This window comes from Trichomycterus rosablanca, chromosome 17, assembly GCF_030014385.1.
Source record: "Trichomycterus rosablanca isolate fTriRos1 chromosome 17, fTriRos1.hap1, whole genome shotgun sequence".
Taxonomy (NCBI): domain Eukaryota; kingdom Metazoa; phylum Chordata; class Actinopteri; order Siluriformes; family Trichomycteridae; genus Trichomycterus; species Trichomycterus rosablanca.
The window spans coordinates 13,990,561-14,004,138 of NC_086004.1; the positions used below are offsets into that span (position 1 = coordinate 13,990,561).

The 13,578-nt window shown below is 39.1% G+C and overlaps 1 protein-coding gene across 1 annotated transcript; it reads right to left on the reverse strand.

The window, feature by feature from the left end:
* Positions 1-238: 238 nt before the first annotated feature.
* c17h1orf53 (chromosome 17 C1orf53 homolog) lies at positions 239-12,002 on the reverse strand. Its single transcript, XM_063013235.1, has 3 exons — positions 11,741-12,002; positions 4,500-4,601; positions 239-489 (listed from the first exon to the last, which is right to left on the reverse strand). The coding sequence occupies exons 1-3, from the start codon at positions 11,987-11,989 to the stop codon at positions 418-420; spliced, it is 423 nt and encodes a 140-aa protein (XP_062869305.1). The 5' UTR covers positions 11,990-12,002; the 3' UTR covers positions 239-417.
* Positions 12,003-13,578: the final 1,576 nt, after the last annotated feature.

Consider the following 13,578-nt stretch of genomic DNA (forward strand, 5'->3'; position numbering starts at 1 on the left):
CTAATCTGCATTTTTGTAGTTTCCCCTCATGGTTTTCATTGATTGAAACATGTAATACAACATGGTTATTTATTCCTGCACAGCTGTTCCCTATATAGAAACTTGCAATGCCCACAGTGACACAAATCAGAAAAGTGGGTTACACAACTGCCGGGCAATATTTCATCATTCCAAATGGGGTTAAGTTTAAATAAGAACACACAGAAAGACCTGATTAAGACACACTGAGTCTCACACGTTACATAAATAATTTAATGTGTGATTTCTCTTCTGTTCATCATTCTTGCACTCATCACCTACCTAAGAGTCATTTCTCCAAAAAAGCCAGGGCTTATTTCATTTTCTTCCCCCAAATGTTTGGGATAGTTTAAAACGTCTTTATAGAGAGTCCAAGGCAGGAGGTCTGTCAGCTCATAACTATACATAAAATGCTAAATTAAAGGTTTTCTTCATTGCAGGATCCTTTACATTCATTTGGCCATATGGACACTGAAACAGAGAATTGCACATCTAGGTTAAATTTTGACAATTTCAACATAGCACAATAAATATCTACTATGAGCTAAATTTTTTCAGGCTGAACATCACATCAATCACTTTCTTAACCCTTTGATGCACAACCTGGGTCAAAAGTGACCCAACTGAGTTTTTATTTTCTATATCTTTGCAATAAATTAATTTCGTCATTCAAGCTTCCACGAATTTTTCAATTAACTTGTTTTTGATCATCACAAATCCTTATTTCAGTTTTATATTTTTTGCTTTTTTAATAAAAATCATTTTTGTACCACTACCCTTCTAATGCACAACATGGGTCAAAAATGACCCTTATGTATTTACTATGGAATTTGACAGAAACTACTGACATTTGTAAGTGTTTGTAGTCAAAAACATATTTACTGATCTTTTGAAAGACAACCAAATATTAGGCTCTTGAATTTTGAATACGTCCAATACTATTTGCTTGCTAGCTGTTTACATATTCTAGTATAGATAGCTTTTATTAGCTAAGAGCAAATACATGAATAACTGACAAATGTGCATATGAAAATATTCTTGAATGGATGAATATGGGTCATTTTTGACCCATGTTGTGCATTAGAAGGGGTTTGCTTACCTTGTGCATCAAAGGGTTAAGTGCATGGCATTAACGATTGGAATATTTTACAATGACATTGTAAGGGCTCAAGACAGTAGACAAGGGCAGACACACACACAGAGATGTTACATAACAATTATTCTTTAGAACACTGGACAAGACTGGGTTTCACAAGACAACACACAAACACCTGAACTATGCTAACCGCTGTGCTAACTGCTATGCTAAATGCTAATTGCTAATGCTAACCTAAACACACATGATTGTTTGTTTGTTTATTAGGATTTTAACATCATGTTTTACACTTTGGTTACATTCATGACAGGAACGGTAGTTACTCATTACACAAGGTTCATTAGTTCACAAGTGTATATTGAACACAGTCATGGACAATTTAGTGTCTCCAATTCACCTCACTTGCATGTCTTTGGACTGTGGGAGGAAACCGGAGCACCCAGAGTAAACCCACACAGACATGGGGAGAACATGCAAACTCCACACAGAAAGGACTCGGACCACCCCAACTAGGGATCGAACCCAGGACCTTCTTGCTGTGAGCCCAAACACACATGAAACATGGTCCTAAATTATCCTAAACCTTAAGCTAAGCTACAGCCTGCAAGCGTATTTATTTATTTATTTATTTAATTGGATTTTAATGTCATGTTTAACACGATGGGTATTATGCTTCTGTCTGCAAATTTTATCTTGTCTTTATAATTTGGGCTACTTTATATTTTTATTTTTATGAATGCGAGGTAGGTTAAAAGTGTTTGTGTTGTTTTGTGTAAGAATTTCTTTTATGGTTTTAGGCATGTTGTCTCTCGTTGGTGTATTTGGGGCATAAGTATACACTGATCAGCCATAACATTAAAACCACCTCCTTGTTTCTACACTCACCGTCCATTTAATCAGCTCCACTTACCATATAGAAGCATTTTGTAGTTCTACAATTACTGACTGTAGTCCATCTGTTTCTTTGCATACTTTGTTAGCTCCTTTCATGCTGTTCTTCAGTGGTCAGGACCACCACAGAGTAGGTATTATTTAGGTGGTGGAACATTCTCAGCACTGCAGTGACACTGACATGATGATGGTGTGTTAGTGTGTGTTGTGCCGGTATGAGCAGCGCTGATGGAGTTTTTAAACATCTCACTGTCACTGCTGGACTGAGAATAGTCCACCAACCAAATATATCCAGCCAACAGTGCCCCGTGGGCAGTGTCCTGTGACCACTGATGAAGGTCTAGAAGATGGCCAACTCAAACAGCAGCAATAGATGAGCAATCGTCTCTGACTTTACATCTACAAGGTGGACCAACTAGGTAGGAGTGTCTAATAGAGTGGACAGTGAGTGGACACAGTATTTAAAAACTCCAGCAGAGCTGCTGTGTCTGATCCACTCATACCAGCACAACACACACTAACACACCACCACCATGTCATTGTCACTGCAGTGCTGAGAATGATCCACCACCTAAATAATACCTGCTCTGTGGTGGTGCTGTGGGGCTAACAAAGAGTGTACAGAAACAGATGGACTACAGTCAGTAATTGTAGAAATTCTACAAAGTGCTTCTATATGGTAAGTGGAGCTGATAAAATGACGGTGAGTGTAAAAACAAGGAGGTGGTTTTAATGTTATGGCTGATCAGTGTATGTTTTGTTGTAATAGGTGTTAGGCAAATTTTACAGGTTATTCTGGTGTGACCGATTCTGCACCTTGTATTTATAACTTTGTCTATACGTCATCTTTGAGGTGTCCTTGATTTAATGTTGATGTTTTGGTGTATCTACTAAAGTTTGTTTGTGGTCTGTGTTCCATTCAGTTTGCCATGTTTCTTGTTGTTATAATGTATAAGTGGTTTGATGTCTGTTAAAGGTATTTTGATGTTTGTTGTATGCTGCATGCTGCCTTATTTTTTCTCTGGCTAGTTGATCCACTTTTTCCTCCCTGCTATCCTGATGTGTTCTGATACCCAGCATAATTTTATGTTATTTTCCAGTTCTGTTAGTTTGTTGATTGTCCTTTGTATGTTATTAATGATGGGTAGTCTGATGTGCATGATACTAGCACTTTAAGGCATAAATGTGTCTGTGCATATTAAGATTTTATGTTTTTGGTGTTCTTCTGCATATTCTAGTGCCATAAGTATGGCATGACAGCCTGCAAGCTAACATGAATGCTAATGCTACACATTAACTAGGCTATGTCATGAAACAACATGATTCTCTAAGCAAAATACATGAGCTTAAAACAAGATTAACTAACCAATATTCCTAACAATGATTCTCATTATTTAAAATAAATTAACCCTCAAAATAGCCTCTGCTGAATGATCCACAGCACAGTCCTGAAAAACCATAAGCAATCAACCTGCAATGAGGTTCAGCTGTGGATCATTAGCGATACCGACCAATCATAATGAAGGGGCGTTGACTTGCTGCTATAAACAAAACACCCCAAACATGTGCTCCCTAAGACAGAGCGTGGCACATACACATGACATAGGAGCTCTGGGAACACGTGACAGACATGAAACAGGGCGTAATAATGATGTCAAGTAAAAAAAAAAAATCACGCAAGTAGATTTTCTGTAAAATCAATATTCATTACATGCCCAAAAGTATGGAAATAACCCTTTTAACTAGAGGATTCAGTGGTTTAGTCGTACCTCTTGCCATGAGGCACACAAAATACTTTCCACAAGTATTTTTTTTAATTATTTTTGCTCTGCTCGAGCTGCTGCCAATCTATAATTGTAATAAAATCTAGTAGTAACAAAAACTAAGCCATAAAACAGGTAAGTTTATCCCTTGTAAGGGCTGTTTTGAGTCCAGTCATTTAGTAACAATATGTGCAGGGCAGGAACACACCCCAGACCAGTGCCAACTTATGGCAAGAAAACACACACAAATATATTTACTCATTCACACCTAGGAGCACTTTAAAATAGCCTAACCACCTTCTTTTTGAAAGGCGAATGCAGATCAAATCACCCAATAAAAACCCACATGAACATGGGGAAACATGCCAGCCTCCTCAAAGACAGTGATCAAAGGTTAAAGATTAAACCTAAAGCCCCATGATTCAAGCTGCTTTGCGCCATCATTTCACTCCAATAAGTGCTAAATAAGACATTGGGTCTGCATGGCCAAGTGGCTACATAATAGCTTAAAATCATTGTGTTCCATTCTGTTTGCCACATATTTGTAATGTGGACAGATATAAGTGGTTTGGTATCTGATGGGGGACGTTTACAACAAATAGTATAAATCTAGTGCAAAACTGTGACCAATTATAGTATCACTTCTAATGCAAACAAATCAATGTAAATGTAAAATGTGTGTCTCTTAACTCTGAGAAGAGTTAACATTTTCTGCAGTAAACAGGACTTACATGCCTACATGCACTTCCACAGCACTGCCCTCTTTCTTTATGAGCAAACTCAGTGAAAACCTTGTAACCAGATAGTGGATCAATATACGTTCGTTTTCCAGCCTGGAAAAAAAAACAAAAAAAAACATATGATGACCACCGTAAACAATGCATCTGATTGTGCATGCAGTAAGTAGCAAATTCAAATGCAGGATCAACTTCAAGTGAAGAAAAGTATTCAACCAATTTTGACCTTATTTTTATTTATAATTATACATGTTTGCATTTTTGTTCATATATATACATAAATGTGTGTGTGTGTGTGTTCATTTATACATATACAACCAATTTCATAAAGAAATTAAGAGTTTCACATGATAACCTATTTAATAAAGCAATTTACAGTTTTTGGAAACAAGGAAAACCTTGTAACCAGATAGTGGATCAACATACCTTCAGTTTCTAGCTTGAAATAAAAAAGAAACAAGAAAAACCCATAATGACCACCTTAAACAATGTATTTGATTGTGTATGGTTGATTGTGGTGTCTGCTACACATGACCATATATTTAAGGCAGACAGTTTACTTCTTGTCATTTGCTTTGTGTTGAAATTAGAAAGCAATAAAGCAAGAGCTTCATCCAAATTTTACATTCGACTGTAAGAGAAATGCCAGTCCTAAGATTTCATCCGAGTGGGCGGCAGGGTCGCCTCACAGCAAGGCGGTCCTGGGTTCGATTCCCAGGTGGAGTGGTCCAGGTCCGTTCTGTGTGAAGTCTGCATGTTCTCCCCATGTCTGTGTGGGTTTCCTCCGGGAGCTCTGATTTCCTCCCACAGTCCAAAGACATGCAAGTGAGGTGAATTAAAGATACAAAATTGTCTGTGACTGTGTTTGACATTAATGACTTGAACTGATGAATCTTGTAACCAGTAACTACCTGTCCTGTCATGAATGTAACCAAAGAGTGTGACTGGACAGGTAGTAACTCGTTACACAAGATTAGTTCAAGTTTAGTATCAAACACAGTCACAGACAATTTTGTATCTCCAATTCACCTCACTTTCATGTTTTTGGACTGACGGAGAAAACAGGAGCTCCCTACTTTCTGAATCCACTGTATAATTTAAGTATCACAAGAGCCAAGAGAAATTATTTGCATTCACTAATTTAACACTTTATTTAGACCCAAAGATAAATACTAGGATACCTTTTTATCCCTATGTCAGCCTGACAGCGTAAATACCTCCACTGCAGGTTTGCATTATCATTACAGCACCTATTTAAATGACATGGTGTAAAAATGTATGGTATTACTGTATACGACTGTGCCTGAGGTAGGGTGGTCAACAGAGTTTTGTTGCTACTGCACAACAGTGACCTACAGGGGTTGGACAAAATAACTGAAACACCTGGTTTTAGACCACAATAATTTATTAGTATGGTGTAGGGCCTCCTTTTGCGGCCAATACAGCGTCAATTCGTCTTGGAAATGACATATACAAGTCCTGCACAGTGGTCAGAGGGATTTTAAGCCATTCTTCTTGCAGGATAGTGGCCAGGTCACTACGTGATGCTGGTGGAGGAAAACGTTTCCTGACTCGCTTCTCCAAAACACCCCAAAGTGGCTCAATAATATTTAGATCTGGTGACTGTGCAGGCCATGGGAGATGTTCAACTTCACTTTCATGTTCATCAAACCAATCTTTCACCAGTCTTGCTGTGTGTATTGGTGCATTGTCATCCTGATACACGGCACCGCCATTGGATGCACATGGTCCTCCAGAATGGTTCGGTAGTCCTTGGCAGTGACGCGCCCATCTAGCACAAGTATTGGGCCAAGGGAATGCCATGATATGGCAGCCCAAACCATCACTGATCCACCCCCATGCTTCACTCTGGGCATGCAGCAGTCTGGGTGGTACGCTTCTTTGGGGCTTCTCCACACCGTAACTCTCCCGGATGTGGGGAAAACAGTAAAGGTGGACTCATCAGAGAACAATACATGTTTCACATTGTCCACAGCCCAAGATTTGCGCTCCTTGCACCATTGAAACCGACGTTTGGCATTGGCACGAGTGACCAAAGGTTTCGCTATAGCAGCCCGGCCGTGTATATTGACCCTGTGGAGCTCCCGACGGACAGTTCTGGTGGAAACAGGAGAGTTGAGGTGCACATTTAATTCTGGCGTGATTTGTGCAGCCGTGGTTTTATGTTTTTTGGATACAATCCGGGTTAGCACCCGAACATCCCTTTCAGACAGCTTCCTCTTGCGTCCACAGTTAATCCTGTTGGATGTGGTTTGTCCTTCTTGGTGGTATGCTGACATTACCCTGGATACCGTGGCTCTTGATACATCACAAAGACTTGCTGTCTTGGTCACAGATGCGCCAGCAAGACGTGCACCAACAATTTGTCCTCTTTTGAACTCTGGTATGTCACCCATAATGTTGTGTGCATTGCAATATTTTGAGCAAAACTGTGCTCTTACCCTGCTAATTGAACCTTCACACTCTGCTCTTACTGGTGCAATGTGCAATTAATGAAGATTGGCCACCAGACTGGTCCAATTTAGCCATGAAACCTCCCACACTAAAATGACAGGTGTTTCAGTTATTTTGTCCAACCCCTGTAGGTGCCCGCACTAATAACAGATAACATCCACTCTCAGTGTGGCTCTCCGTACACTATACGGCTCTCTGTGAGACTCTTCCACTGGCAGGTGAAAAGATAAAGCTGGCAACTGCAGACATGTCAGATGAGGCAAGTGTTAGTTAGCTCTTGTCAGCCTGAGCAGAGGTGGTGCCAAGTGGCAAGAGAATTAAAATAGGGAAATTTGCATTGATTACATTGGGAGAGAAATCTAGGAAAGGTATTTGCATGTGTGTTTTAGGGCATGAACAGCAAAGGATGGGTTAAATCTGGTTATTAAGTTTTAAAAATGTGATCTTCAGATAAAAACAGCTTTTTCTTTAAAAGCATTGACATTTCCTTTACAAAATCAATCACTGACAATGTTTCATCAAAAGCAGGGGATGTTGTTTTTCGCACTTAAGACTAAAAATACCCACTACTGTAGTCACAGAAAACACAATTGTTTTTATTTCCCTTTTCGTTTTTAGCTTTGAGCTCTGTTCCACCCGAACTGAACTCTTTTAAAACAGTGATAAAAAGGAAGCTCAGAAGTTTGTAACCGTCATTTCCAAGTGAGGTTAAAAACAAGCGTGCTAGCTTCAGCTGTGACAGCTTCCAAGGCCAGGAGAGCCTGAGGCATTTTTGTGACACACCATTTCACATGCCATCTCCAGGCTTCATAGTAAAGCTGGCACTCGGTAACGGCTTTTCTGTTACTTTTCTGCCATCGGATGCGAGTGCAAAATCAAAAATTATAGCAAATGACAGCTGCAAGTACCTGGTATCTCTGCAGCCAGGTCCAAAACTTATCCTACTAAAAGGAGAATAACATAAAACAATAAACATGATACATCACTGTACACCTTGATTGGTATTTTAGTGTGATGCATTTATATTTAATTCAAACACCCATTGACTGTAATGTTTCAGTGAGTACACACTGAAATGGACCACAACATACAATAGAGACAAATACTTACATTTGATCTTAATTTGACCTTATATGTATAAATGTGAACAAAAATAGACACATGTATAAATATAAACAATTATATGTTGAAAACCAATCTCATAAAGTAATTGACAGTTTTTGGAAGGTGAAAAGATGCAGCTGGCGAGTGCTTATGTATCAGAGGAGGGAAGTGATAGTATTTGTTCTCTTCAGCCTGAACAGGGGTGGTTTAAGATTGGTAAAAGGGAAATTGGCAATGTTTAGATTGGGAGAGAAATGGGGGAAAAGTATATGCATGTGTGTTTGGGGCATGGATCTGAATGGATCTGAACACCAAAGAATGCGCTGAATCTGGTTAAGTTTTAAAACTGTGATCATCAGATAAAACAGCTTAAAAAACATTGGTTTTCTATTACAAAAATACAGTATTAAAAGCAAGGAATGTTGTTTTTTTGACTAAAAATACCTGCTTGTAGTCACTGAAACTGCAAGTGTTTTTATGCACTATGTATAAATGTGAACAAAAATGCACATGTAAAGTTATTAACAAAGATATATGATAAAGCAATTGATAGTTCTACAACCCCAAAAAAAAAAGAAAAAAAAAAAAAAAAAAGAGTTTCTTACATTTACTTTGATATTGATTTGATTGCAGCCAGGATGAACCTGAGATATTTCATGTTTTATCTGCTCAACTTCATTTCATTTATTATTAAACATCCATTCCTGCATTTCAGACCTGCAACACATTCAAAAAAAGTTGGGACAGTAAAGCATTTACCACTTTGTAATGTTGCCATTCCTTTTCACCACACTGCAAATATGTTTTGGCACCGAGGATACCAAGTGATTTAGTGTTTCAGCTTTTATTTGGTCTCATTCTTCCTGCAAACACCATAAGATGTGCAACAGTACGGGGTCGTCGTTGTCGCATTTTTTAGTTCAGAATTCTCCACACATTCTCTATTGGGGACAGGTCAGGACTGCAGGCAGGCCAGTCCAGTACCTGTACCCTCTTCTTCCGCAGCCATGCCTTTGTAATGTGTGCAGCATGTGGTTTTGCATTGTCTTGTTAAAAAAAATGCATGGACGTCCCTGGAAAAGATGACGTCTTGAAGGCAGCATATGTTGCTTTAAAATCTCAATGTGCTTTTCTGCATTAATGCTGCCATCACAGAAGTGTAAATGACCTTTGCCAAGGGCACTGACACAGCACCATACCATGACAGACCCTGGCTTTTGGACTTGTAGCTGATAACAGTCTGGATGGTCTTTTTCGTCTTTGGTCCGGAGCACACGGCGTCCATTTTTTCCAAAAAAGACCTGGAATGCTGATTCATCGGACCACAATACACATTTCCACTGTGTGACGGTCCATCCTAGATGCCTCAGAGCCCAGAGAAGTCGACGCCGCTTGTGGACATGGTTAACATAAGGCTTCTTTTCTGCACAGTAAAGTTTTAAGTGGCATTTGTGCATGTAACTCTTTTGCCAAAGTAATCCCTTGCCCATGTGGTTATATCAGCTATTGTTGAGTGGCGGTTCTTGATGCAGTGCTGTCTGAGGGATCGAAGATCATGAGCATTCAGCTTAAGCTTGCACCCTTGGCCTTTACACACTGAAATTCCTCCTGATTACTTGAATGGTTTAATGATATTATGCACTGTAGAGGGAGAAATTTGCAAATCCCTTCTAATCTTTCTTTGAGGTACATTGTGTTTAAACATTTCAATCATTTTCTCACACATTTGTTCACAAACTGGAGATCCTCTGATCATCTTTGCTCATCAAAGACTCTTTCCAGCCTTTCCGGGATGCTGCTTTTGTACCAAACCATGATTACAATCACCTGTTGACATCATCTGTTTGGAATCACATCATTTTATTTTTTCACCTCATTACTGCCCTAAATTGCCCCTGTCCCAACTTTTTTTGGAACGTGTTGCAGGCCTCAAAAGTAGGAATGGAGGTATATTAACAAATGAAATGAGCAGATAAAACATTAAATATATTGGGTTCAAACTGCTTTAATAATCTAGCTGTACTGACAATTTCATGCAAAAGATGTGTGAAACAGGGGTTACAACTGTCCAAAACCCAGGAAATATTGTTGCATGTATTTGAGAGCACACACACACACACACACACACACACACACACACACACACACACACACACACACACACACACACACACACACACAGAGCTCAGTAAGCTATTCCAAAGGTTCACAGAAGAAGGCCTTTTGTTAAATTTAAGTGTTTGATTTTGATTGAAAATATAGTTCAAATACTTTGTAATAATTAACAAAAACATGATTGTTACTTGAAAACAGGCCATGTTTTTTCATTTTACTAGTATTAGTATTTATACAGCCAAATTAATTATATAATTAATTTAGTACCTATCTGTACACAAATAAAATAATGTATTTGCAAAATGATGTTAAAGAATGATTTTATTACAGTTTAATGAATGTTGCAACTGCCCCTGTGGACTGTTGCAACTGCCCCCTGTACATTTTACTTTGTCCATTCAAGTGTACATTTTACAAATATTATCATACACCGACCAGGCATAACATTATGACCCTGACAGGTGAAGTGAATAACACTGATTATCTCTTCATCACGGCATGGGAGGGTATATTAGGCAGCAAGTGAACATTTTATCCTCAAAGTTGATGTGTTAGAAGCAGGAAAATGTGCAAGTTCAAGTGTAAGGATTTGAGCGAGTTTGACAAGGTGCCAAATTGTGATGGCTAGACGACTGGGTCAGAGCATCTCCAAAACTGCAGCTCTGGTGGGGTGTTCCTGGTCTGCGGCGGTCAGTATCTATCAAAAGTGGTCCAAGGAAGAAACAGTGGTAAACCGGCGACAGGGTCATGGGTGGCCAAATCTCACTGATGCACGTGGGGAGCGAAGGCTTGTCCTTGTGGTCCGATCCAACAGACGAGCTACTGTAGCTCAAATTGCTGAAGAAGGTAATGCTGGTTATGATAGAAAGGTGTCAGAATACACAGGGCATCACAGTTTGTTGCGTATGGGGCTGCATAGCCACAGACCAGTCAGGGTGCCCATGCTGACCCCTGTCCACCGCCAAAAGCGACAACAGTGAGCATGCGAGCAATGGAAGAAGGGATCTGCTGGGAAACCTTGGGTCCTGCCATCCATGTGGATGTTACTTTGACACGTACCACCTACCTAAGCATCGTTGCAGACCACGGAAACGGTATTCCCTGACGACTTTGGCCTCTTTCAGCAGGATAATGAACTTTGGCTGTTTTGGCAGCAAAACAGGGACCAACACAATATTAGGAAGGTGGTCATAATGTTATGCCTCATCGGTGTATGTTAATATGTTACAGCTGTGTGGGTGGGTAGCTGACAGATGTGGATTTAGTGTCTGAGAAAACAGTGTCTGAGAAACTGAATGAAATACAAAAAAAGCATTGCAACCGTCCCCACTCTCCCCTAAATGACTTTTGTGTTTTGCCTTGTAAGAAACTGACTCCCTGTCCTATGTGTGCTTAGGGTGACGCCAGACACCTTCACGACCCTGACCACGATTAAGAAGTTAGTATAAATGAATAAAAGACATATATTACCCAATTCCGGCTTGCACACCATATTCATGTCACTATATATCATGATATGAGTCCACCTGGTCACTTCTTACCTTGCACGCCTCCTGATGAAGTTCATGGATTAACTGGTGCTGTTCAGTAAGTGTGTTCCCACAGTGCTGTTCTTTTACAAGTTCCTCCTTCAGAGTTTCATTCTCATACTGAGTCGACTGACTGACCTTCCCGTCGTCAGAACACTCTCTGCACATGTGAACAGCCATGAGCGGATATTTACTAAGTTTGACCCCACCGTGCAGTGTTGTACTTCTTCTGTAAAGTCCAGTCAGCACGATAACAGACATGGCGCTTCAAAACCGCAACTACTATTACAACAACAACACTTCCCTTCACGTCACACAGCGAAAGTAAAGCAAAGCCAATAGGATCATAGATAGAACCTGCAGAGTGTGGCGGTATGTCCTAATTTAAAGACAAATGACACCACACTGCGTGTTTCTAATTAAAACTGCGTTCAGCTGAATTTCACTCTTACACAGTTTATCTTACGCTCGGGTAGCTCATGGTTTGAATTACGGTGGGCGGAGTTGTACTACAGGAAAAACATAACACAATGTAATTCAGAAACTCAGGAAGCAATACATTGTATTAAACAAGCACACACACACACACACACACACACACACACACACACACATATATATATATATATATATATATATATATATATATATATATATATATATACAGGGGCGGATCTAGAAAAATATTTATGGGGTGGCGAGAGGGGGGCAGGCATTTTTGAGTGGTGGCAACATATGGCAGACGTATTTATACTGAATTTAATCACAGTCATCACAGTTTGAGGAGAAATAGTATGTACACACTACAAAAGGGCACGGGCTGCCATTTACAAACTCATACAGACAAACTTAATCTCATGCAATCAATGTCTTGCATTTAAGGTTTCATGTGAAACAGTTCATATTAGGAATAAGTGACCATACAATGTGATCTCATTAATAGGAGATAGAAGTATGGTAACACTACTGTAGGTGGGGCATTATCAAAGGAAAGGCATTAAGGTAAGACACAGGTGATGAGTGGCAGATGTGTGAGAGGGAAAGCAAACAGTTTTTGACTGTGTCAGAGTGGCAGCGTTGCAAATTGGCCATAACTTTTCTTTTAATTTGTTGCTGCCAACTGGGGTGGCAGCAGGGGTAGCAAGGCTTTCTTTTATGGTGGCATTTGCCACCTATGCCACCCCGGTAGATCCGCCCATGTATATATATATATATATATATATATATATATATATATATATGTATGCCAAACAGGAAATATATAGCAAAACCCTGATATATATGGAATGAAACTCGATATATTTGGAATGAAACTGATATATATGGAATGAAAACCGATATATATATGGGTGATTCTTCAATTGGGGGAACTTTTACGTCCCTAGGTTTTAAATTTGTGTTAAAAATACTTTATTACAAAACAAATATTTTAGGTAATAAAAAGATCATTCTTTGCATCACAAAAAAATTACATACCAAAATTATTATGATTTCCATTTTTTATGATGATTAAAACATCAATATTTTGCTACTCTGGCCTTGTCCCCAACCCAGACTTTTAAACTTCTCTGCTCTAATAAAAGGCTAAAAAGTGATCAATTCATTATAAAAATCACAATATGAGTTTTATAATAACTTAAAAAGAAACATTTTTTTTTATATTTGTACAACCTACGCATATTTTTGAGCAATATATTATTGTCCCCAGCATTATCGTCATTACCACAACAGTGTATGGTTTCTGTAGGGAATAATTTCAAGGTAACACTTTTTTATGCTGTAACCATGGAAACAAAGACTCGCAAGGAAGCACATGCCAGCCATGAGAGAAGATTGACATTTTAATGTCT

Excerpts from the sequence above, each read along its gene's own strand:
- c17h1orf53 (XM_063013235.1), bottom strand. The coding sequence starts at position 11,989 with ATGTCTGTTATCGTGCTGACTGGACTTTACAGAAGAAGTACAACACTG. Across the intron at positions 4,602-11,740 it reads TTCATCAGGAGGCGTGCAAG|GCTGGAAAACGAACGTATAT; the intron begins GTAAGAAGTGAC and ends TTTTTTTTCCAG. Across the intron at positions 490-4,499 it reads GTGGAAGTGCATGTAGGCAT|TGTCCATATGGCCAAATGAA; the intron begins GTAAGTCCTGTT and ends TCTCTGTTTCAG.